This window comes from Microcaecilia unicolor, chromosome 5 (genome assembly GCF_901765095.1).
Source record: "Microcaecilia unicolor chromosome 5, aMicUni1.1, whole genome shotgun sequence".
Taxonomy (NCBI): domain Eukaryota; kingdom Metazoa; phylum Chordata; class Amphibia; order Gymnophiona; family Siphonopidae; genus Microcaecilia; species Microcaecilia unicolor.
In genome coordinates this window covers 113,067,265-113,091,977 of record NC_044035.1, presented here as the reverse complement: position 1 = coordinate 113,091,977, position 24,713 = coordinate 113,067,265, and the positions used below count along the sequence as shown (strand labels likewise).

Sequence of the window (24,713 nt, the reverse complement as noted above, 5' to 3'; positions counted from 1 at the left end):
AAGACTACAGATCAGCGTGGCTTAACAAGCTGTTCTAAGGTTTGAAGGAATTTCCCCTGCCAGCTTAACTGATTCAGACATCTGCATATTGTTTATTGGAGCAAGGTCTCATGGTCAAGGTGACCGTCCAGCATGAAGCCGGGGGGGCGGGAGGGAGGGAGGGGGGGGGGCGGGAAGTATTGTGATTCTTCAAATCATAGCATCTGAGATTGTTGTGGTAAACATTTGGGGGTCTGTGCATCAACAGCAAGGCCAAGATTCACATCACCAAACCAGCTGGAGCCTGCATCCCCTGCATGAAGAGCTGCTGCTGCCTTCCACTGGTCCATTACCACAGCCCCCACTGCTGATTCATCTAGGGAATCTTCCGTCACCTGCTTGTCAATTGGTGACATCTATATTCAGGTTGTAGAAGCCTACCTTAGGGTTTAATATGCGTTTTCTCTGAGCTATCTTTTTGATAAGAACTTCTTTATCTTTACTCTTGAATTTGTATTACTGTTTCTGCTGCTATGTAAATAAGCTATAATATACCGGGATTCTGTGTTAGAATATGTTGGGCTTTGAATTCGGATCCTTAAAGAGAATGTAATTGCTTTCCAGACACTACTCTGTCTAAATACCAGAGTGCTACCGTTTAATAATTACAATGTCTTCACGTTCCTGTTTACACCCTACCACATGTAATCTGTATTAGCCCCACAATGACTTAAGTTTGAAGGGGGCTAATGATTCACAAGAAGGGGAGTGTGAAAAGAAAGTGGATGCTGGCATTTTGGGACAGGCGAAAGAAGAACACAAAGCAAGAAACATGGGAATAGGAGAATTTTTGCATGAAGTAGGGTTTTATTTCCCCTCAAAGCTGTCAACCCTACCTGACAGGAGAGGTTTACGCACTGCCTCCTGGACATGGCAAATGCAGAGAGGCGGCTCAAAAACAAGGACAAAACTAAAATACATTCTCCTCTCCACCCCCTACACAAAGAAACTATGTGCATACAACAGAGGCAACAGACTGGAAAAGAATATAAACATAAAATTATTTTATTGTCATTAAACAACTTATACAAACCAATAAATTAAGTTACATATTTAAAGTAAAATACATATTAAATACTAAATGTAGAGGATCCAGCCCTCATACAAATTACATAAAAAATGAGGCAACTAATAGGTACATTGTAACTGGCACAGTGAGCTGGAACCCCTCAAATACTTCATTAGCAAATAAATTCTTCTCTTAAATATTTAGCTCTACGCATATCACTCTAGGGTATATATGCTGGTAAGAACTGGCGCTTATGCATGTATTTTATAAGTACCAAGCCCACCTCTGCTACACTCTCAGGAATGCCTACACATATTACATAGAAATAGGTAGTATGTTTTCTGATTACCTACCATGAGGCAAGTATACACCAGGACAATTTTATGTGCCTGTCTGAGTGCAGAAAATGCTATTCTATAAAATTACCCCCTAGTAGAGAGAGTTCATGTAGATGTGACTCTGTATAATCAAGGACTATTGTCTTGGCCAACAGTACCATACTAGACATATTTTTAAATTGTATGACATGAGCACTACTTGCTTGGAATAAAGTTGTAGAAACAAACAAATTCTTAATTTCTTCTTTTTTATCATATTTTGCCAAGAAGTGGACCTTCATTAGTACCTACAGAGGCTAATTTTCAAAGCACTTAGGGGGTCTTTTACTAAAGCTTAGCTTGAGTTATATGCAGCAGGGCCCATAGGAATAAAATGGGCCCTGATGCAGATAACGCGAGCTAAGCTTTAGTAAAAGACCCCCATAGACTTACAAACTTACATGAAGGAGCATTTTCCAAGCACTTAGACTTACAAAGTTACGTAGAGGGGCATTTTTGATATGTATAAGTTGGATTTGCTCTAAATGTCCCAAATCTGAATAGCAAATGTAATCATTTTTGAACAAGCAAAACTCTTTTTTTCATGAAAATACCATTTTTAATAAGGTTTTGTGCTCTGCGCGTTTATCCTTTCAGGCCATTTTCAAAAAAAATAAAAAATACTGCACAAGTGAAAAAACATAGAGGATCTAGCCATTGGGATGTAGGAGGGGCCAAAAGTTTTAATAGACTGGTCCCCGAGACATTCTAGGAGAGCAATGGGGCACCCTAGGGGACTTCAAATAAATGCTCCCAGGTACACATCTCACCGTTGCTCCCTTATCTTGTCTGCTGAGCCCTCCAAAACCCACTACTCCCAACTGTACACCACTACAATAGCCCTTATGGGTGACAGGATTACTTATATGTGGGTACACTTGTCTAAAGTGCACTATACCCACCACTACACTAATCCAGGAACCTGCATGCTGCTCTAATGGACCTGGCTAAAACATCTGAGGTTTCATAGAGACTGGTGAGTACTATTTTTATTCACATTTTGGGGGATGGGAGGTGGTCAGTGACCACTAGGAGGGTACATCCCTGATTCCCTCCAGTGGTCATCTAGTCATTTAGGGCACCTTTTGTGCCTTATTTATTCTGAAGAAAGGTCTAGACCAAAATGTTGAAGTTTTTGCCCTAGACATTTTATTTTGTTCCATTTGACTGTAAACCATACAAAATGTTAGGCATGCCCTAAGCCCACCCCAATCCTGCATTCAAAACATCCCCAACACGGCCATTTGGATTTGGACGCACTGCAGATGAAATGCAGAGGCAGACATCTGCAAAACAGGTTTTGAAAATACCTATTTGGACATTTAGAAAAGAAATCTGTCCAAGTGGTGCTTTGTGACACTTTTTGGACATTTTCTCTTTCAAAAATGAGCCCCGATAGTAACCTATGGAACTCTGTAAGTCTGTGTGCTTTGAAAATGAGCACCTAATTAAAAATTCTGTTCCACTAAAATATAAATATAAAAAACTACAGTCTAGTAATATCTGTAAAATAAATTAGTGGTTGGTCACACTGGAAAAAATGTAAGAAATATCAATAGTGATTTGTGTGTTCAAACACACACATGAAATGTAGCATTATCTGCACTGGAAACAATCCTAATTAGTTTTAAAAAATGTTAAATAATACTTTCAGTGCAGTTACAGTGGTACAGCTTGATAATCCACAGCAGTGAATCACTTCTTATTGGGAAATGGAACAACAGTACTGGCTGGTTGGTGTCCAGACTCAATAGGCACTCATAGATGGTTCAGGTTATCTGACTAATAACTGGGGCAATGATCTCACCATTATACCTACTGCTATAGGCACTATGGCCTAAGTTTACGAAAACAGAGATGACTGATTTTGGGAATAGAAAGCATGATGTGAAGTTCAGAACTCGGTATAAATGCAATCCACGGTGCAAAGAGAACATTTCAGATGAAAGGATCTTTAGTCCATTCCTATCTCATTCCGTTCTTTAGATTCCAGCACACATTATCTGTAGAACAGAGTCCATGTTTCCAATGGAGAATTCATAGTACTATTGTCATCTAAAATAAGATGAATTGAAGAGCCTCCAGGGAAATGTTGATAATAAGTTTCCTTTCCATGAAGCTTCATGGAAACTGAACATGGAACTGATGTGTTCATATTCCAGGCAGCTCCTGGCTACAAATGAGGCGGATGCCGTGATCCGCTTCTGAAATTGTGTGTCACTCGTAGTCAGTCCTACTTTTGAAAACGCTGTGTGTCTTCATGTGCGAGTTGATCCAAGGCAGGAAATGAGTGACTTTGGCATACACCCCCGGCTTGTTCTGCTTAGCACATTCCTCCCCCCAGCTGATGATACCGTAGAGTACCATATTGCCATTATATTCACAACTCAGGGGACCTCCAGAATCTCCCTGTAAAACACCATATAAGAGATTGTCAGTTTCTTTTCTGCATCCATAACCAACTAGAAAAAAAACACATCTCTAAATACATACACAAAATATGTATTTGTATCTGCTATATCCCGGCAGAAAAGTGTATGATATGAGAAGTCCTTGAACTAAATTTAAACATATACATAAACATACGAATAGCAGAAGTAATTACAGTGACAGTTCTCCTGGATGATTTGTTCAACACAGTCCTAATATAATGATGAAAACCCCAAAGCATTCTGGGAATGGGCATAAACATAAATATTACGCAGAGTCTCCCTTTTTCCTATACCACCAAAACTGCAACTGGAACTGGTTAGCTGGAAAAAAAAAAAAACCTAAGGTACATGTGAGAAAGATTTGCTCTCATGTTCTAGCTAGGCTCTTGTGAATTATTCCAGTCTATCACAAAGATGTACGGGAGACAGCTGCATTCACAGGTAGGATAAGTTGAAAAACACAGAATGGACTTTTCTAGGTGCTAATTATGTATTCTTATCTAATACTACTAAATAGATTTCTTTACACAGTTTCCTATGTCTTTTTCTGTGAACCATCTAGGGCAAGATTTGGCCTGGAGACACTATAGAACTCAGAGCCTTCTGTTAGGGGAAGTAGCAGAATGAGAGCCAGGGAAGCCAGGTTTAAATCCCACTGCTGCTTCTTGTGATTGGGGCAAGTTACACAACCCACGTGGAGTGGAGTGGAACAGGTGGATGTGAAGCGTCTGTTCACGCTTTCCAAAAATACTAGGACTAGGGGGCATGCGATGAAACTACAGTGTAGTAAATTTAAAACAAATCGGAGAAAATTTTTCTTCACCCAACATATAATTAAACTCTGGAATTCGTTGCCGGAGAAAGTGGTGAAGGCAGTTAGCTTAGCAGAGTTTAAAAAGGGGTTGGACGGTTTCCTAAAGGACAAGTCCATAAACCGCTACTAAATGGACGTGGGAAACATCCACAATTCCAGGAATAACATGTATAGAATGTTTGTACATTTGGGAAGCTTGCCAGGTGCCCTTGGCCTGGATTGGCCGCTGTTGTGGACAGGATGCTGGGCTCGATGGACCCTTGGTCTTTCCCAGTATGGCATTACTTATGTACTTATATTTGCACAGCAAAACAGCACTTACGCATGTAATTTAGCACAGAAATGATATAGCGCGTAATATGGGTGGAGCATGGGCGTGTCTCCAACTTACGCACACCACTTGTAGAATACTATAAGTTATGCACATTCCATGGTGCTCTTAGGTGCACCCTTTATGCCAGCCATAGACCTGCTATAAATGGTTGCATCTAAATATAGGTGCCCGGGTTTATACTGGTAGTCTAAAATGGAACTGGAGTGCCAGGTGCCATTATAGAATAGGCACTCGCTGTGCTGTCTAAATGGAGGCCCCCTGTTATAGAATTGCAATTTTACTAGTCATTTTCCACACATAAAGCATGCTTTATACCAGAAAAGTCTTCATAAAATTACCCCACAATGTATGATTTAAAAAAAAAAAAGTCTTATTGTATTTTATATATTTATTAGATAGATTATTGAAGGTTTACTTTTTTCTTGGATGTAAACTGCTTTGGGTCAGGCTTTTTTTTTTTTTTTTTTGAGGAAGGTGGTCTATAAGTATGTGTCATAACATTCCTGGTCAAGATCAGAGGCTGAGTCTGTCACAGGATGTAGTGACAGCAGCTGGGCACTTCTTTTGGGACTGAGGGGGTCTTAATGGAAATCTGAATACAACAAATGATCATTTGGCAAATGTGTAAATAAAATCTTACCTGGCAAGCATCAGTCTTCCACTCATGGGGATCACCAGCACAAAGCATGTTGTTAGTGATCAATTTTCCATAATATTCTGTGGACCTGCATACTTGTTGTGAAATCAACTGCACTTTTGTTGATTTCAGTATTTCAGAGTAGAACCAGTCAGCTGAAAATGAGCAATACAGTTATGTTAAGCTTTGTGGGGTACTAGAGCTGATTGCATATTGCTGTCCAGTGAGCTCCACAACATATACTCTCTCATGATTTTTCTCTTGACCGAATGCATTTGAATTGATTTGACATCCGTAAGAAGTACGTTAGTAATGACAATCAGGTCCTTTTCATCTCATGCCTTGCTCACTGTTGGCCATAGAACGGCATGTTCAGAGGACCAAGCTCAGCCTATCTTCACATTAAACCATGAAACGCAGGGAAATGTAACTCTGTTTTTCTTAAGAAATTAAAACTACTTCTGCAGGATTGGATCACATTTTTCCCCTTTTGATACGGCATGATGATCATTTGCTCATTTACATTTTTAAAGGAATATAATTTCTACATTTTATACAGTTTTACATAGAAGTTCAAAATTGGTAACTGCTTAAGAATGTTTGAAGCTGCTTAAAAATCCCAATCATCCTTGCTTTCTTAGTATGTCCTAACCATTACATGGATTGGTGAGCATAGATTATGGCAATGCTTTTCAATCCTCTCCTGAAGGCACACATAGCCAGTTGGGTTTTCAGGATTCCCACAATGAATGTGCATGAGGTAGATTTACATATATAGAAGAAGACCCATTATATGCAAATCTACCTCATGCATATTTATTGTGGGAATCTTGAAAACCTGTCTAGATGCATCTCCAAGAGAGGGTTGAGAAGCACTGGATTATGGTAATGACTAACTTAGGGGTCTTTTTACTAAGCTGCGGGAAAAAGGGCCCTGTGCTAGTGGTGGGGACAGTTTTTCCCATACGCCAGGGCCCTTTTTATCGCAGTGGGTTAAAAAGCCCCCAGACATGGCCATTCAATAAGAGAACTCTTACCATGTGGCTGTGCGGCAGGGAGCCCTTACCGCAACCCATTGAAGTGGCGATAAGGGCTCCTGTAGTAACCTAGCGGTAACTGGGCAGTGCACGGCGATGCCTGATTACCGCCAAGCAAGCAATTTCCGGCGGTTTTCTTTTTTCCCCCGGAAATGGCAAGTGCTCAGGCCAGAACTACCGCTGGCGGCTGCATTGGGCCAGCGGTGGTCCCAGTTTAGCGTTCGGTAAGCCCGTGTTGGGTTTACTAGTGCTTTGTAAAAGACCCCCCACAGGCTCTAGTCATGGAAGACAAAGGCATACTAAGAAGACAGAGGTCAAAAAGTATACTTACAGCTGTCTTCTTGCCCATAACCGGCTACTTCACACTGGTAACCATCTTTCAAGACCAGATTTGATGGTGGTAAGCAGACAGTTTGGACATAGTCATTCTCCACTGCACACTGGCCAGAAGCTGATATGATTTTTACAAGGGCTAGATAAAATGACAAAAGCTAATGAATAAACCAGTTTCTTCATTAAACTCATCACAGTTATATTCAATGGCATATTAGTTAAAAACTCACAGAAAAGTTAGGATAGACTGGAGGATCTGCCTTCAGATCACAACTTTCTCCTCATCTCTGACTTGCTTATCATATTTTTTCAACTTTCAATTGTGGTATTGTTAGTAAAGTTTAATGTCTGATAATGGTTTATAAGTGGGAGTGGGTATATTATGTATTTTGTAAGTGTGATTATTCACAGATCCATGTAAGAAAAACTAGAACTAACATGAATCAAGAATGCTCTTCTGCATATACAACATGTGTAACCTTGCCAACAGCTAGGCTATCAGTTTGTACTGAGTATCATTTTATTGTGGATGTTTTAAAGATAATAAAATCTTGCTTTTAGAATGGCTGGGATTAAACACTGCATTTACCATATGGAGAATGCCAGATACAACTCTGACCACCTTACTGAGCAGATTGCATGGACGGTGCAGGTCTTTATCTGCCAACATTTACTATGTTATTATGGAAGATAATTTTCTACTAGGAAGCCTAAGTAGGAAAGGTACATATTACACCTTTTTTATATAGACAACATAAGCAACTGTGAGCCTTTATAAAATAGCCTACTTGAAAACTCCTACACAAAAGCTTACACCTGGACCAAGGCAGTAATAACTTTGTGCATGATGTGCCAGAAAAAATTGGTAAATATGTGTATTTTATAAAATCTCACCCCTGCTCCTCCCATTCCTGTATCACATAAAAGTAGGTCTGTGTTTTCTGAGCACCTATTTTTATGCATATATAGAAACTTAGAAACAGAGAAAAATGCAGGCAGTTAAAGTCCAGTCTGCCCATCCATGCCATCTACTCTCCCTATCACTCCCTTAGAGATCCTTTGTACTTGTCCCAAGCACTCTTGAATTCAGATACTGTTTTTGCCTCCACCACTTCCACCAGGAGGCCGTTCCACAAATTCACCACCCTTTCCGTGCATTTATGCCTCGTAGGTATTTAAATGTCTCTATCATATCTTCCACCTTTCTTCCAAGGCAGTGGCGTTCCTAGGGTGGCTGACACCCAGGGCGGGTTGCCGATGCGCTCCCCCCGGGTGCAGGGCGCCCCCCACCCCTGGTGAAATGCCCCCCCGGGTGCATTTTTATCTGCTGGGGGGGGGGGGTGCCGCGCGCCTGTTGGCTTCGCTCGTTCCCTGATCCCTCTGCCCCGGAACAGGAAGTAACCCGTTCCGGTGCAGAGGGATCAGGGAATGAGCGTTGTCAATGCACGGCACCCCCCCAGTGGCGTGCACCCGGGGCGGACCGCACCCACCGCCCCCCCTTAGTACGCCACTGTTCCAAGGTATACATAGTGAGATCTTTAAGTCTGTCCCCATACAGTTTATGATGAAGACCACTGACTATTTTAGTAGCCGCCCTCTGGACCCACTTCATCCTATTTATATCTTTTTTAAGGTGTGGTCTCCAGAACTGTACACAATATTCTAATTGTGGTCTCACCAGAATCTTATACAGGGACATCACCTCCTTTTTCCTAATGGCCATTCCTCTCCCTATGCACCCAAGCATCCTTCTAGTTTTCTCCGTCACCTTTTCTACCTGTTTGGCCACATTAAGATCATCACATACAATCACACCAAATTCCCGCCCATCTTTCATGCACAAATTTTCCTAGCAGAATGCATAAAATGCTGCTTTTATAAACTTACTTCATAGTTCCTAGTCTAGTCTTGCCCATCTCAAGATGTTCTTGAATTTATGATCCTATCCTTTTAGAAACTGTAGGACTGCAAATCCCAGAATGCTTTTTGATTGCAGCTTTAAAACCAGAATTATTTTTTCCTGTTTGCTAGCACTTACCAATATCATTAGTGTAGGCTCCAGTTTCGTCACTGTAGTGCTCATGAAGAATAATCTTCTCCACTTGAAATCTTTGCTCTTTGTCATGATCAGTTTCATACAGTTTAGACTTTCCAAGAACAACATTATAATTTTCTGTCTGTTTGCTGAATGAAAAAAAGTGACCAAATTAGTTCAATTTTTGCATTAAAAATAGTTTTACACAGCTACTCCTCTATACGCTTCTGTGCTCCAGTTATAAACTTTACCAGCAAATTGTTTGTGAGATGAATTAAATATAATTTAACTCATTGACCATCCCTTGTGATTCTGGAGAGACTACTGTCAACCACTAGGCCTTACTTTAAATTATTCATTAAAGAGCCCAAGTGAATTAGGAAAGACAAGAGAAATTAAACCAATTGCACTAACACCAACTAAATAACTCACTAATTTAAGTGTTGATTCATTTATTTTGAGGTCATAAAGGAGGCCGAGTGGTTTGGGCTGACCAGCAAATAAAAATCATTTGCCATTCAAAGATGGCATATAGGCTGCATTGGAGGCCGAATAAGACAAAAATAGGTGCATAATGAAGCATTATGGGATTATCTTGCTCCAAGCTGCAAATTGCAGCGAGTGCCTCATTATTTTTTGGACATGTAAAGTCCCTCTTGTGATAACTATTCCCTTCAGAATGAGGCAGATAATTGTCACTGAGCTTCATCAGGCAGTGATGTCAGTGTTCTATAGGAGGAAGGGATCAAAGAAGATGACCCTGCCTCTTGGATACCAGGAGGAGGAAAGGGTGCTCCAGTGTTTGAAGGAAGGCTTTAGTTTCCACCACATGCAGAAGCATTGCACTCTTTCTGCCCTTGGGAAAAATGTTAAGATGTATTTTTTTTCTATACAACAAAAAAAACCTTTTCTTGGTGTTTTTTTCACAGCTCAGTGGTGGGTGTGCATGAATGATGAGTTTGAAGAAGGATGAGTGAATATGAGCAGGGCAAGCCCAGATAGTATTCTTATGAGAATAATTTGAAAACAAGCTATGAATGGTGAGAGGAAAGGGCAGACGAGACATATATAGATAGTGTGATGAGATGCTAATTTCAATAGACAACTGTATTGTCTACTGTGTACTGTGGGGATGCATAGTTCCAAACTGTGTATTTTTTGGAATTAGTTGGCAGTTGGATTTTTCCAATTAAATTCCAATGGAATTGGACAGAGTAGAAAGAATAGTGCTGCATACTACATAGCAGGAATAAAAAAAACAAAAAACTAAAAGACAGCTTTTCTTCTATAGGAAATAGGGGTTATGTGGACAAAAGGAAGCCAGCCATTCTTACTCCTGTGCAGAGATACAGAAAGTATATTTAGAATAGAGACCCCAAGGAGAAAAAGAAAATGGATGAATAACCCTTTAGGCCCTCAAAGTGGAGAAAGAGGAGCTTGGCAATAAAGTGTGAAGGTAGATTCTATCTCTGCTTGCGCCAACTGTTTTTTTTTCCCCCAGGATATTTTGGCATGTTTGTAAACACATGCAATGACATCAAATTATTTTTTTTGTGACAGGACACATTTGGGAAAACCCAATATTTGGCTTCCGTTTGCCTCTTGGAGGGCAAAAATCACCAGGTGGTGAATGGACTCTTCTGCCTTATTCACCAAGGCCTTTTCCCCAATTATGTTTCTATCAAATAAAGCAGAGTTGTCCAATCTCTGTCCTCAAGGGCTGCAACCCAGTCAGGTTTTCAGGATTTTCCCAATGAATATGCATGAGATCAATTTGCATGCCTCCATTGTATGTAAATAGATCTCATACATATTCATTGGGGAAATCCTGAAAACCTGACCTGGCGAGGGCCAAGGTTGGACACTCCTGAAATAAAGCCTTCATCCCAATGCAATTGCACGTGTAAGTTATAGAATTACTAACATTTAAGCATGTGACTGTTACAGGAAATACAAGGGGGGGCTTTCATAGGGGGAGGTGCATGGGTGTATGCAATATTTAAACACAAATTGTACAAGGTGCAAGCATTTATTCCTGCTATTGACACGCTTAAATGGGCATGCCTCAATGTCGACTTATGCTAGTTTTCTATAATGGAATCTAGGTACCCAGATGCCATTATAGAATTAGCATTTAGCGTGCTGAATCTTGGCGCCTAACTTTTGGGATCCTTTATAGAATCCCCCACCCGCCTTCTAAAAGGGCTAAATCTTTATATTTGTGAAGACAATAGCCTGGTGTATGTTATAGATATCTTGAGTGACTGTGGTCAAGTCTATTTTTAATTAATGGAGTTCCTTTCTATTTGAATTTTAAGATTTTATTGTTATGTTAACCGCCTTGATCTTTATCAGCTAGGTGGTATACCAAGTTGTTTTAATTACATAAACATAAAATAAATATACAGTGGTTGACATCCTGTGGGTCTATTTCAAATGCCTACTTTTTTTGGACTGACCTAGAATGGTAAATCTGATGAAATAACTTTCCTAAATCTGATGAAAGAGGTGAAGTAAGTACACTCTTATAGTCTTATCAAGTAGAGATTGAGTTAGTTAGGTTCTCTTTTATGGAACACAGGAAGTCACTGAAATTTGTGGTTTACAGATTAGAGCAAATATATAAAAACAGTCTGTGTGCCTGATCAGACTTGCAGAAGAAGTGAAACATTACCTTTCCTGGAAACAGTGTGCGGCACTCATTACCCAACATGGATGGACAAGGCTTCCGCCACATTTAAATGTGTTCTGATTGTATTTCTTGGAATGCCAGAAGATGGTAGCAATCCAAGGCTGGGATTCGATTGGGGTACTTTTTCCTTGAACTATTCTGAAAAGTTTATGTGATCTCTGACCACAGGCTGGTGCTGAAAAAGATACAATACTTTACTTAATTGCTGAATTATTTGAGTTTTTTTTTCTCTACTGTGCATTATATTTACAGATTAGCTCAAAAACACGTCATCCCCTTATAAGGAATATTTTTTAGGGGGAGAGGAGACGAGGAGGGGTCCAGAAGGGTCCTCTTGCCCTTTTGGGCTTTCAGGTCAATCAGGACCAAGACACGAATCCAGTACCATGAATTTTTACCCGCAACTAGCTGGCAATTTCCCTTCCCAGGTCACTTAGCCTGGTCACTGCAGAGACAACCTTCAGCCAGGGTCAAGCACCAAGGCTTCTTCTGGAACCTGTTAATCATAGGTCCCAAATCCAGTGACAAAGGGGGCAATTCTGTAACTGGGCACCACATGTTAGGTGCCATACTGAGGCGCAATGAGCACAAATTCTAGAACATCATTGTGCACAGATTCCATTATAGAACACCAACGTAAACCTAAAGATGTATGCCAGGTCAATGGCAAGCGTGAGTGTGCCTAAGTATTCCATGATTTATTTGTTGCATTTGTATCCCATATTATCCCACCTATTTGCAGGCTCAATGTGGCTTACAATATTCCACATGGCATTGATCTGTGCACAATGACAGTATTCTAAAAGTTGTGTGCATAGGGTGGAGACAAGCCCATGCCCCTCCCTTGCAGTTATACACTAATGCACTTACATATTATTTTGTAGAATAGCACATAGTGTCAGTGGCATAGCCTTAGGTGGGCTCAGGCCCTTCCAGCAGCAGCACAGCTGTGATGTGGCTGATGGGGATCCCCAAGCCTCATCAGCTGAAGACTCCCAGCATCTCTCCCTCCTGTCCTCCCCCAACAATTGGGGGTCTCAACTCTACTCCCCCCCAGTACCTTTTAAATCCTGCAGTTCTTTGCTGGCAGTGAATGTATACCCACTGCTCATGCCAGCCCTGAGCCTTCCCTCTGATGCAACTTCCTGTCTTGCACGAGCAGCAGGTATAAGTCACTACTGGTGAAAAACTAAAGGACTTGAAAGGTACTGGGGGGAGTGGAGGTAAGAGACCCCTCATTGCCTGGGGGGAGGGGCAGGAAAGATGCTGGGTGGGCACTTTGGGCTCAGGCTTACCCAAAATTGGGTATCTGGCTACACCCCTGTGTAGTGCACAATTATCTTGGCACTTATGCACATATGGTGTGTGTAACTACACACCTGTAGTTATAGAAATGCTCTTAAGTTGTCACCATTATGTGATGACTGGGATGAGCGTCACCTCTGCAATATCTTCCAACAGCTGGACAGTGCAAAACCTGATCCAGCAATCACATTCAAAACTCTCAAGGAACACTCAAAGAACTTCTAATATCTTAAGCTCATGGCAAAATCCTTCACAAAAACATAATTTCATACTAATTCATATAGTAGATTGAGTAATATTATTTAATGATTTATTCCACTCTTTAAATTATTGGTGCTACCCCCAAAACATGATCAAAAGTAAAGTCCTTACCATTCTCACTATCTGTCTTGCACGTTGGAATGTCACAATGCATGGATACAATCCTTAGCCCAGACTGATAATAGCACCAGGGTTTGCTTGCTCCATCTGGATTCCTGGAAATAGCAAAGAATGACCTCCTTAAAGTAAACTCACTATGGCAATCAAATAGTAAGTCAGAATTAAAAACTGGAGTAACTTAGAGCACAGAGCTGTAAAATTCAGAAACATAGGGTCAGTTCTCAGTCGCTTACTGACAAAGAACAAGTCAACAAATTTCTTGTACAAAAGCTGTGTACATCCAAGGTGGGACAGAAAGAAAACAACCCCCCCCCCCCCCCCACTAGATATTCAAAACCATTTAACCAGCCAGGAACAGCACCTGGCCAGTTAAATGGTGCTTAGCCGGCTATCTGGCCAGCATCTCCTGCTGAATATCGCCAGTTAGCGGCTAATGGATAGCTGGTTATATTGTGCATTATAACCGACTATCCACCAATTTTCAGCGTGTTTGGCAGCCATGTTTGGCTGCGTGAATACCTGGATTATCTATGGCCAATTCAAACTTAAACCGGCCAGCACTGAATATTGTCTGGTTGGTTAAGTTTGAACTGGCCAAAAATAAACTGGATATTCAATGCCAGTCGTCAGAAGTGACTTGGCATTGAATATTTGAGCTCAGCACTGACCACATGAATTAGCTGGGCTAATTCCTGCAGTCTGAATATCAGGCCCAAAGAGTAAAGTTCATAATGTAGAATGTTTTATTGGCCTGCAAGAGAAAAACAATTATAGGTGGTTATTCTGTAACTGGATGTCACAATTTAAGAGCCCACTTTACATGGGCTGTGAGCCTATTCTATAAGAACACTTTGCACTAGATTCTATAAATGGCACCTAAAAAACCCACACTTAGGCTAATCTATAAACCTCGCCTAAAGTTAGGTGTGGTTTACAGAATACATGTAGTGCAGGTCCCCATGACTAAAATTTAGGAACCACCATTTATGCCAACTAAAACCTGGTGTAAATGCCCGCACCTAACGTAGATGCGGATTGGGCATATTCTATAACAGCGTACGTAATTTTTAAGCATGCCCATGACCCGCCTATGTCCCTCCAATGGTCACGCCTCTTCTGAGATCTGCACATTAGAATTTACGCACACCGCTTTACAGAATACACTTAGAAAGCTGCGCATGTAAACTCTAATTAGTGCCGATAATTGCTTGTTAGTGACCAATTACCAGCACCGAATGACTTGTTAAACAATTTGTGCACAAAATTTGGCTGCACTGCCAAATTGCACGCGCATAGATAGGATCCGGGGATTTATGTGCATAAGTTGGCATGCCTACATTTAGGCACACACATACGACAGGTCTATGACTGATGTAAATGGGCACACTGTGCATGCAACTTGCCCCTCCCCTGTGAACACCCCCTTGCATTTATGTGCAAAGTGATTTGTGTGCTTAAATGACAGATTTTTTTTTGTTTTGTTACATTTGTACCCTGCGCTCTCCCACTCATGGCAGGCTCAATGCAGTTTACATGGGACAATGAAGGGTTAAGTGACTTGCCCAGAATCACAAGGAGCTGCCTGTGCCGGGAATTGAACTCAGTTCCCCAGGACCAAAGTCCACCACCCTAACCACTAGGCCACTCCTCCACTTAGTGCTGAGTGCTCCAATTGCATTTATGTGTGTAAGTGTACATTCACACCCGTAGCTTGTATTAAGTGCCCTATTGATATTAAAAAGAGTGCTCATTACTTTAAATGTCCTACAAATCCCTCATATTAGGTAGTCTGGACTAACTCTTCATGTGCCAAATGTGGGACACTGACATTTATAAAGGGTGGTTAATAAAGTACATTTTGTTAGAGTACTTCATATTAGGACCCCTGATGAAGGCAATTTTTGCCGAAACTCTGCAGTGTTTCCCCCCCCCCCCCCCCCATTTGAAGTACTTTCTGTACACCACTTTTATTGTACACTCATATCGGATATTGTTCCTAGAAGACCGTTTATTGTTTTTACCTTCAGTCAAATACGTTGAGCCATTTTGCATCATCCTGACTTGTGGGCTTGGCTCCTTCCATTTCTTTTTTTTCCCTTATGTATTGTTCTATGAGAGGACTTTGTCCCCTTTTTTTGTTTGACTTAGGTTAATTTCTTTAAACTTAGGGGTATGTGTACTGCTACATGTTTTCCCATAGACATAAAAATATGAGAGAACCCTTGGTGCATCTGACCCATCATCTCGGTCTCAGAAGTCAGTGTTTGGGTTTTTAACAAACAACGGCAGCACTTAAAGACAACTTAAAAAGAACCAGTACCCAAAACAGAAAGAAAGGAGAATAACAGAATAAATAAAAGGTCAGAATGAGACAGGAGAGACAATGTCTGACACAAATAGTTTATGGTGATAGAAATGAAGACACGAAGGTCTGTTGAGCCCAGAATGAACTGTGGCCAGAGACATGATATTACTTGCAGGCCTCGAATGTCAATAGGAAATAGTGAGTTCATTACCTACAGTAGTTGTGGTCTCCTAACCCAAGCTCCAGAGCATCTTTCCTGCCAGCGTTATACATCTCCTCATGCAGCATGGGGGAGTTCCAGTTCAAGCAATCCCTCCCATGGAAGGTCTTTGATGCTTTTCCTCTGTAATCTTGGCCTCTTTCATTATAGCACTGAGCTCTGAAGTCTGAAATAAAGGAAAGACAAATAGTATCAGGATTTGGTTTTTGTTTTTTTTGTGAAAGCAGTGAGACATTTGAATTTTGGAACTTGAATTATTAAGTCTAAATTGAAAACATGTGGGATCTTCACTCACAGGGACCAAGAACTGGGCATATCTTCCAGTCTCTTCCAGCACAGGCCTGAGTGACCACCATGATGATTTCTCAAGAAGTTGTTGGCTTGCCTGTGAAACTGTGTGATTACATGCAAAACTGTGTGAGGTGGCAGCTATGGGCCTGAAGGAGAATTTCCCCCAGGAATGAATCAGAAGCAGCAGTCTGGGAAGCAGATATGGGTAAGAGAGTTGATTCATATGCACTCTGTCAGTGATTAGGGTGTCTGACATGGAACACTTCAGAATGTAAACTAATTAAGAATCTCATGCTTTTGTGTGCTTTAATTCTGGGCGTGAAAGCCTGAGAAGTATACATTCAGCCTCTTACCTATGTCACAGTGTGCTCCTTCATATCCCATGAGACAATGGCAGCGATACCTCCGAGAATAACTATAAAACTTGCAAGTTCCTCCATTTAAACAATTACAGCCTGTAGAAAAAAAAAATCAAAGGAAAAAAAAAGCTTACAAAGAATCAATGAAGAACCAATTAATTGTTGTACTTTTTAATCCAGAATGTCTTTGAGTTTAAGTGATTCCATACTATTTATTTTTTTGCTCACACCTTTTTCAGTAATTGCTCAAGGTGAATTGCATTCAGGTATACTGGATATTTCCCTGTGCCTGGAGGGCTCACAATCTAAGTTTGTACCTGAGGCAATGGAGGGTTAGGTGACTTGCCCAAGATCACAAGGAACAGCAGTGGGATTTGAACTGGCCACCTCTGGATATCAAGACCAGTTCAAATTCACTAGGCCACTCCTCCACGCCACTCTTAGCCAGTACTAAACAGAAAATCAAGGCTTTGGTGTGGTTTTTGTCACGTAACTGATGATGCTGAGACTCTTCCATAAGGAGGATCAGAGGATCTTTTATCAGAACTGCCAAGTTACCCAGTTCCAACAGAGATTTTAGGCCAGTCTTGGCTTTCTGACAAACCTATCATGATGTACTATGGGACCTGCAGCATGGATTTAAATGGGTAGAATCAGAGACTATAAATCCCAAGCTGCTTTAGGGTGTAAGTTCAAAACCAGGACTGGCCAAGAAGTCTCCCTCTTAGAACTGGGTAACTCGATAGCTCTGCTCTGTTTTCTACCTACAGCTCTGGCAAGTCACCTGAAATTCTCATATCCTAGCCAGAAGCTATAGCAGTGGCGTACCAAGAGGGGGGGCGGTGGGGGCGGTCCGCCCCGGGTGCATGCCGCTGGGGGGGGTGCTGCGGCGCGCGCCTGTCAGCTCCGAGTTCGCTAACTTTGCTCGTTCGCTGCAGCTCCCTCTGCCCCGGAACAGTATACTTCCTGTTCCGGGGCAGAGGGAGCTGCAGCGAATGAGCGAAGTTAGTGAACTCGGAGCCGACAGGCGCGCGCTGCGGCACCCCCCCCCACAGCGGCGTGCACCCGGGGGGGGTGTCATTTCACCGGGGGGGGGGAGGGGGGGGCGCATCGGCGATCCGCCCCGGGTGTCATCCAGGCTAGGAATGCCACTGAGCTATAGTCAGATGCTCTACTACAGTTTTGTCCCCCTGCCATAAGAAGTTGCTTAAAGAAACACCATGGCCTTGCTGATTTGAAAGGCTGGTGAAACTGAAATTCTCCAAGAATAAATGGAATTGTGAAGTGTAGCGCTCTGTACCTTTGAAAGAAGAAACCAGCTTAAAAAAATTGTACTGTTGACCAGGTAGTTTCCTTTGTGCTCCCAGTTCAACTGAAATTGGCCTCTACTGGGGCTGTGCTACAATGAGGTTTCATTTATAGTTGAGGTTTTCTCCAGTGTTTTACTCAGAGAATCAGTGGCGTATTTAAACTAGGTGTGTCATTGGTGTACACACCCCCTGTGAGACCTGGACCTCACCCCCACCCTAAAATCCTCTCTGCTGCAGTCTTCAACCAGATAGCAGCAGTGGCACTCATAGGCTGCCTGTGGCCTGCACCGGGACTTCTTCCCTTAACTGTCCCACCCTTCACAAAACAGGAAGTTGCATCAGAAGGGGTGGAACAGTTCAGGGAGGATGTACCAGTGCAGGTCGCAGGCAGCCTATGATTGCCACTGTCTGAGTGAAGACCTCAGCAGAGAGGGTTTTAAGGTACAGGGGTGGAGATGCACCCCCTGTAAAAAAATTCCTGGCTATGTTACTGTAGAGAATTAAGCATTTATAAAATTATCTGGAGGTGTATATAAATAAAAGAAAAACACTGCTGACACCCTCATTCTATAAATGTGCGTACCCAAACTGACACTTAGCATGCAAAGCTGTGCACCCAAGTTATAGAATAAGGTCAGTTATGCATGTAACTTAATTGAATACTTACAGGCTAACTGGCATTAATTATTGGCAATAACTGGTGTTAACTGGCACAAATTAGCAGTTATACGCATAACTGCCCTTAGTTGGTATTTTACAAAATGTGTGCACAATTTCCATAGTGTGCAACTGTAAAGAGGTGTGAACCTGAGAGGGACATGGGCAGGTCAGAGGCATGTCTAGCACTTATGCGCACATCTTATACAATATGTGCAGTTACACGCCTAACTGCTTACAGTTATACACGTGCATTTACACCAGCCATTGAACTCATACGTAAAGTTAGGTGCATAGCTACGGACTTATGCTACTATTCTATAATGGCATTGCATGTACTAACCGATATAGAACCTGCACTCAGTGTGAATCATCTCAGTGCCCAGCTTTAGGTGAGCTATAGAGAATTACCCCACAGTGTGGGCATTTTCAGGTGTAGAGTTTGGGTGAAACTGGAGAGGAGGTGTGAGATACATGCATATATTGTAAAACATTTAATTTGGTAAGGTAGAAATAGTTTGAGGTATCTTAGCTCTAAACTACTATGTTAATTTTTCTATATAGGGGTGTGAGTCCTTGATACAGCCACTAGGTGGCGAAACATGACATGTCGGATTGAAGAACCCTCCACAGCCGACACTACTACAAGCTAAATTGCTGATTATAAAATAATAGTTGCTATTTGTAAAAAGCTGAAGAATTAAAAGGAGGAAGAACCTTCCAATTTGAAAAATATGATTAACAGTTTTGATGTAAAATTATTAAAAAAATAAGGACCAGTGACGACATTGGGTTTTCAATACGGCATCAAAATTTATTAGCCGTTCGACCCCCACACTAAGGTCCGGAAAAAAAAACTGGTTAGTTGTGGCACGTGATACATGTCATCAAACTTGTGAAGTAGGAATATAGTTTGCCAAATATAGGGATTTATATTGTAATACATAAATATCCGTGTAAACATTGGCAGAAAAGTTATACCTGGTTACAGCTGGTCTAATTTCGTGCCTGAAAGGCAATTTTATTACAGTACATATTGGATTGGATGGCACCTAAAAAAATGGCACCAAAACATACCCGTGTAAACGGTATCCTATAGTCAGGGTCTAAAGTTCGGCACAGTTTATAGAATGCACACTTAAGTGGAGAGTCACATGTAAATTCAGATGTGGCCATTTGCACCAACTAAAATGTGGTGCAAATGCTTGTGCTTAAATTTACGCATGGCACATCATTATTCTGTAATTATGCTCGTAACTCAGTCGTGCCACCCTAGAGTACCCATGACCCTCCCATTTCCACATTCCCTTTTTTGGACTGTGTAAATTTTAGGCACAGATCCCACACCTAACTTTATGTGTGTTGGTCCCAATTAAATCTAATTAGTGCCAATAATTGCTTGTCAAAACAAATTAATGGCACTAATTGGCTTGTTATTCAATTAAATCGAATGTGCAAATCGAGAATGCGCCTAAATTTGTGCATACAATTTTTGGCAACCTTTATAGAATCAGGGGGATGATGTCTTAATAAAATGGTACATCTTATATGCATATGTACCCCCACAGACATGGAGACCTGTTATAAAATTATTCTCCTTGTGTGCATTCTTTCTGGCCAGTAGATGTCATCATTGAGCAATAGCTAAGATTTCCTTCCCCTTCGTTCCCTTATTCTACAGCATCACCAGCCTAGGCTTGTCCAAGGAGTAAAAGATCTGACATAGTAATTGAACCCAGGGCCTCCACATAGCATGACACATTGCTCTTCATGGCCATCAGACTGATCCTGAAACTAACTTTTAAAAGAAAAGTTAATTATGATGGAAGGATTAGCACAAACCATGGGGAGGGTTTTTTTTTTTTTTTTTTTCCTCTGATGGCATTCTAGAATTGTACAGATCTCCAGCAATGACTCTAAAATGGGCCAGGGGGTGCCTGGTTGCACAACACCCAAAAGCAAGCCATGGAATTACAAGACTGGACAATATGCAGCTTACATTGGTGCGTGCTCTCAGGAAGCATTGCAACTTTGTTTGAAAGCTTGAGTGTCTTATAGGTTTCCTCTCCAAGGACAAACACACACATCAAATGACAGTAATAACAGGAAATAAAGTTGTCATTTACCTTCCAGTTTGTAACTTGATCCTGTACTGCCTAACAGCCTGCTCCTGCTCTTCTGTAGCATAAACAGAAATAGCATGTGTATAAGATACCATTACATGATAACCAGTTTGATAATGTAACTTTGTATAATCATTATGGTACAGTAAGTATCTTTACACCTGTATTCAATCTTGGCAAATACGCTCAAATTTTCCCTGGGCTGTATCTGAAAAATGTCAATTAAACTGTACTGGGGAATCTGTGAAGTATCTTCAAATTTAAAGTTGAAACTAGTCACCTTGTTTGAATCAGAGCTCAAAAATGATTTGCCTAGCAGTTACTTTTGAAAACAGGAGACCTCAATTCACCCTGCCCTTAAAAATGAATTGGCGGAAAATTTAAAGAGAAAAACGAATGAAAGTGATAAGCCTTATCAATGGTTTGGCCATGAGAAGCCTTATTTATAAAAAAACATTTTACAGATTTCATTCAGCAGCTTCATCATTAACTGTGCTGCTGCAAATGGTGCCTCACTTAACATCCTTTTCTGCACAAAACTTAACTTTATTTTGGGACCAATAAAGCCGAGGCATCAATAAAAATATCCTCAGCACATGTGTAGCAGCTGAAATGTAATTATCTCACTAAGCAGCTATCTATAATAGTGTGATTTACAAATTAAACTGTGGTGTGGTAGCAGTGTTAGTCCACATTCAAAGATAATAAATAGAAATGCAACAAAACAAGATGACACCTTTCTTATTGGACTAAGTACATTTTTTGATTAGCTTTCGAAGGGTTACCTTTGGAAGCTAATCAAAAATGTATTAAGTTAGTCCAACAAAAAAAGGTATCATCTTATTTTCTTTTCTATGTTTTGTTTTATTTCTATCTATTACCAAATTGAAGTAGAAAGACTCTGAAGAAAAAAAAATTGATGTAATACCAATTGTGATTGGTGCAATATCGACTGGACTCCCAAAATTCCTGGAAATTTTAAATTTAAAAAAGACATAAGCCCTTCAAGTTTTCAAAATATTACTCTACTTGGAAGAGCATACATTGTATGCTGACATTTCTCCGCTTCCCAGATCTTTCAGTAGGACCCAAGTTAAGGGAGTTAAAACCAGTCAATACTGACTGTGATGTACCACACATGAAAACATGATAATTAAACAAACTAACTGGCAGAACTTACCAGTGCCAGGCTTGTGGCGAGAAAGCTTATTGCAATTAAGACGATGAATAGCTTCATTGTGTTTGGTGATTCTGTTTACTCTGTGTGTGACCTTTCTGTATCTGAAATGAAAGAAAGAAAAAATGAAAACAATAAACCAAGAGGGGTGTTGTTCAACTCTACTCATTCTCCTTGGTGATGTTCAAGACAAGGATCACTTGGGAAAGCTGTGCACTCTCAGTCGCACTTGAAGGTAGGACACGTATTCTCAATAGCTCCGATCATGGGAGCCAACTTTTCAAAATTATTGGGAGTGCTAAGCCCAGTAGAAATAACCCATCCATGGACATATACAAGGAATTTTTGCAATATTGGGGGTGCTCAATCACCCACAGCACCCACAGAGCCGGCTCCTATGGCTCCGATACACATCTTTGGTCTATTCTTAGGTTGGTCAACCAGAAGTCATAGAGAAGACTTCAGTTAAAAAGTGACGACACACGTCTTGCAAAATTATTGCACATGGCCTGCTAAAGTTAAAAACCAAAAAGAGAGAAAATGACCTGGTCAAGGTTCTAAAAGAGACTGTGGCAGAGAGAGGGTAAAAGAAGACAATTCAGAGGTTCTTAGAACTGTATTTACCCAATGCCACACACTAGACCACCGAGTCCTACTGCAACTTATGATTCTGCTGCAGGCATCCCAAAACTATGACTCATGCACCAAATGCAGACCACAGAGCTCATTCTTTTGCCCCCCACCCATACTTTTCCTATGTGTGGCTAAATCCTGTGGAGAAGGTTTTACTTTTTTTCATGTGCAACAGCAGCAAAGGCAGCAAGGCGGGGAAGGAGAGGTCTCAGGCCTCGCCAGCAGAAGATGGTAATGCAACATGGGGACAAATGCAGCAAACTCCAAGGATAAATATTCCAATGCCCTGTTCATTAGACTCTGGGGGGACTCCCCCCCCACACCCCCACTTCACATCAAACACAAATGGACACTATTCCAATCAGTCCTCTTAGGGCTTTGAAATGTTTGGAGAGCCTCATTCTACAGACTGACCACTGTGAGACATCTTTGTGCTGATCAGTAGTTTGTGTTTTAGATCGCAAGCTGTCTAACTAGTGCCAGATTGCATCCATTTCATCACAGTAATGCTCAGTTATGGATCTGAATCCCTTGGTCGTTAGAGGTTCTCTGGCATGTACTGGAAACACATTAAGGAGAATATGAAAATATGAAGGGAATGTAGAGGAACAGCCAAATGGTTAGAGTAGCAGACTGATAACCAAGGAAGCCAGGTTCAAATCCAATTATTGTTTCTCATGATCTTGGGCAAGTCACTTAATCCTCCATTGATTTAGATTGTAAGCTCTCCAGGGACAGGGAAATATCTACTGTATCTGAATGTAACTTGCCTTGAGCTACTAGTGAAAAGGTGTGATCTTGAGTCCAACATCCCATCCCCATTCATCCTTATAAAGTCAGAAGAAAATAACCCATCCTCCCTAGAGTCAGAAGAAAATAACCAGAACTGTGGGAAGAGGACGTGGTATCCTACTGCTGGATGAAGACAAGTGCGTCCTCTTGGTTAATCCACAGAGATGCTGCCTGTAGATCAGCTTCATTCCAAATCATTCTTTAATATACCTATGTGAACATTTCAGGAATGCAACAGAGCCATCAGGCCTCTGGATAATCTCCATGCTCCTAATAATTGACTGTAATAACAAACGATAGCACAAATTCTTCTATGGTCTGTGTGGAATGAAACTTGTCTGTCTGGCTCACTATCAATCTTCTTGGTAATTTATAAATACGTCCTGAAGTGAAGTTTAATTAAAACAAACTACAATTCAGATTTTAAGAGAGAAATAAACATATGTTGCATAAAAACAGCTAGTCTGAGTTTGCCTCTCAAACTGATATTGAGGTGTCCGCTTGTAAATCTAAGAGGAATTATTTTGGGAACTACAGCTGCAACAGTGCTGAGTGTTTAAGATGGTACAAAAACAGATTTCAGTCATGAGGATTTTAGAAATTAGAAAAACAAGATGAGTTTATACTAACAGGAAGCAAAATTACTCTATGAACAAATTAAAAAAAAAAAGAGAAGCTCAGGTTTGCCTGTGCTGGACTAGTTTTATGCTGAGGAAATATGTGCCCTATAGCTGTATTTCGATGGCTTGAAGCTCATCTCTGCTATAAATTGTTATCCTTCTCAGGATTACAAAGAAAAAAAAAGAAGATCTACAATAAACCCACTTCATGGCTGTTAGCATTTGGTAAAATTACACATAGGTAAATGATGGCAGATTTAAAAAAAAACTTTTTTTTACCTAGAGCAGAACCATATAATGTGATATTCTAATTTTGCTTTTCTGAAAGCCTACCAATGTCTATGAAGAATGACAGATGAATCACTGCTTTCTTGAGGAAAACAATCAGAAAAATTCTGAAACAGTGATGTGCCAATATTCCACCCTTTTGCAGAAAAGCATACAAATACCTCTAAGATGTTCAATGTTATGGCAAATTAATATTGAAAAAGAATTCTGCTTCTGAAACGACAATACAGTATTTCTTCCTCCGAACCGATTAAGCAGCACACAAATGTATTACCTTTGAATCAGGGCTATACATGCTATTTTAAATAAAGCCACTGCACTTACCAAATGTGGTTTGAAGTGTTCAAGGGTGGATTCCTCCTTCTCACTTCCTCGTTACCTGATTGCTAGATGCAGCGTCTCTGCTCTGCAGAGGAAGCGGCACTCTGTATATACCCTTGAGCTGAGCTGTGATTGGTTGGCTTGCTAGCAGCTTGCCCGCCTCCCAGTTGAAACATTCCAGCCCTATGACAA

The 24,713-nt window shown here is 40.9% G+C and overlaps 1 protein-coding gene across 1 annotated transcript; it reads right to left on the bottom strand.

The window, feature by feature from the left end:
• Positions 1-3,057: 3,057 nt before the first annotated feature.
• PLAU (plasminogen activator, urokinase) lies at positions 3,058-24,607 on the bottom strand. Its single transcript, XM_030203201.1, has 11 exons — positions 24,525-24,607; positions 21,871-21,971; positions 20,694-20,745; positions 16,595-16,696; positions 15,942-16,116; positions 13,417-13,520; positions 11,722-11,914; positions 9,051-9,196; positions 7,011-7,151; positions 5,646-5,797; positions 3,058-3,834 (listed from the first exon to the last, which is right to left on the bottom strand). Exons 2-11 carry the CDS (start codon positions 21,925-21,927, stop codon positions 3,643-3,645), a joined length of 1,314 nt encoding a protein of 437 aa, XP_030059061.1. The 5' UTR covers positions 21,928-21,971; positions 24,525-24,607; the 3' UTR covers positions 3,058-3,642.
• Positions 24,608-24,713: the final 106 nt, after the last annotated feature.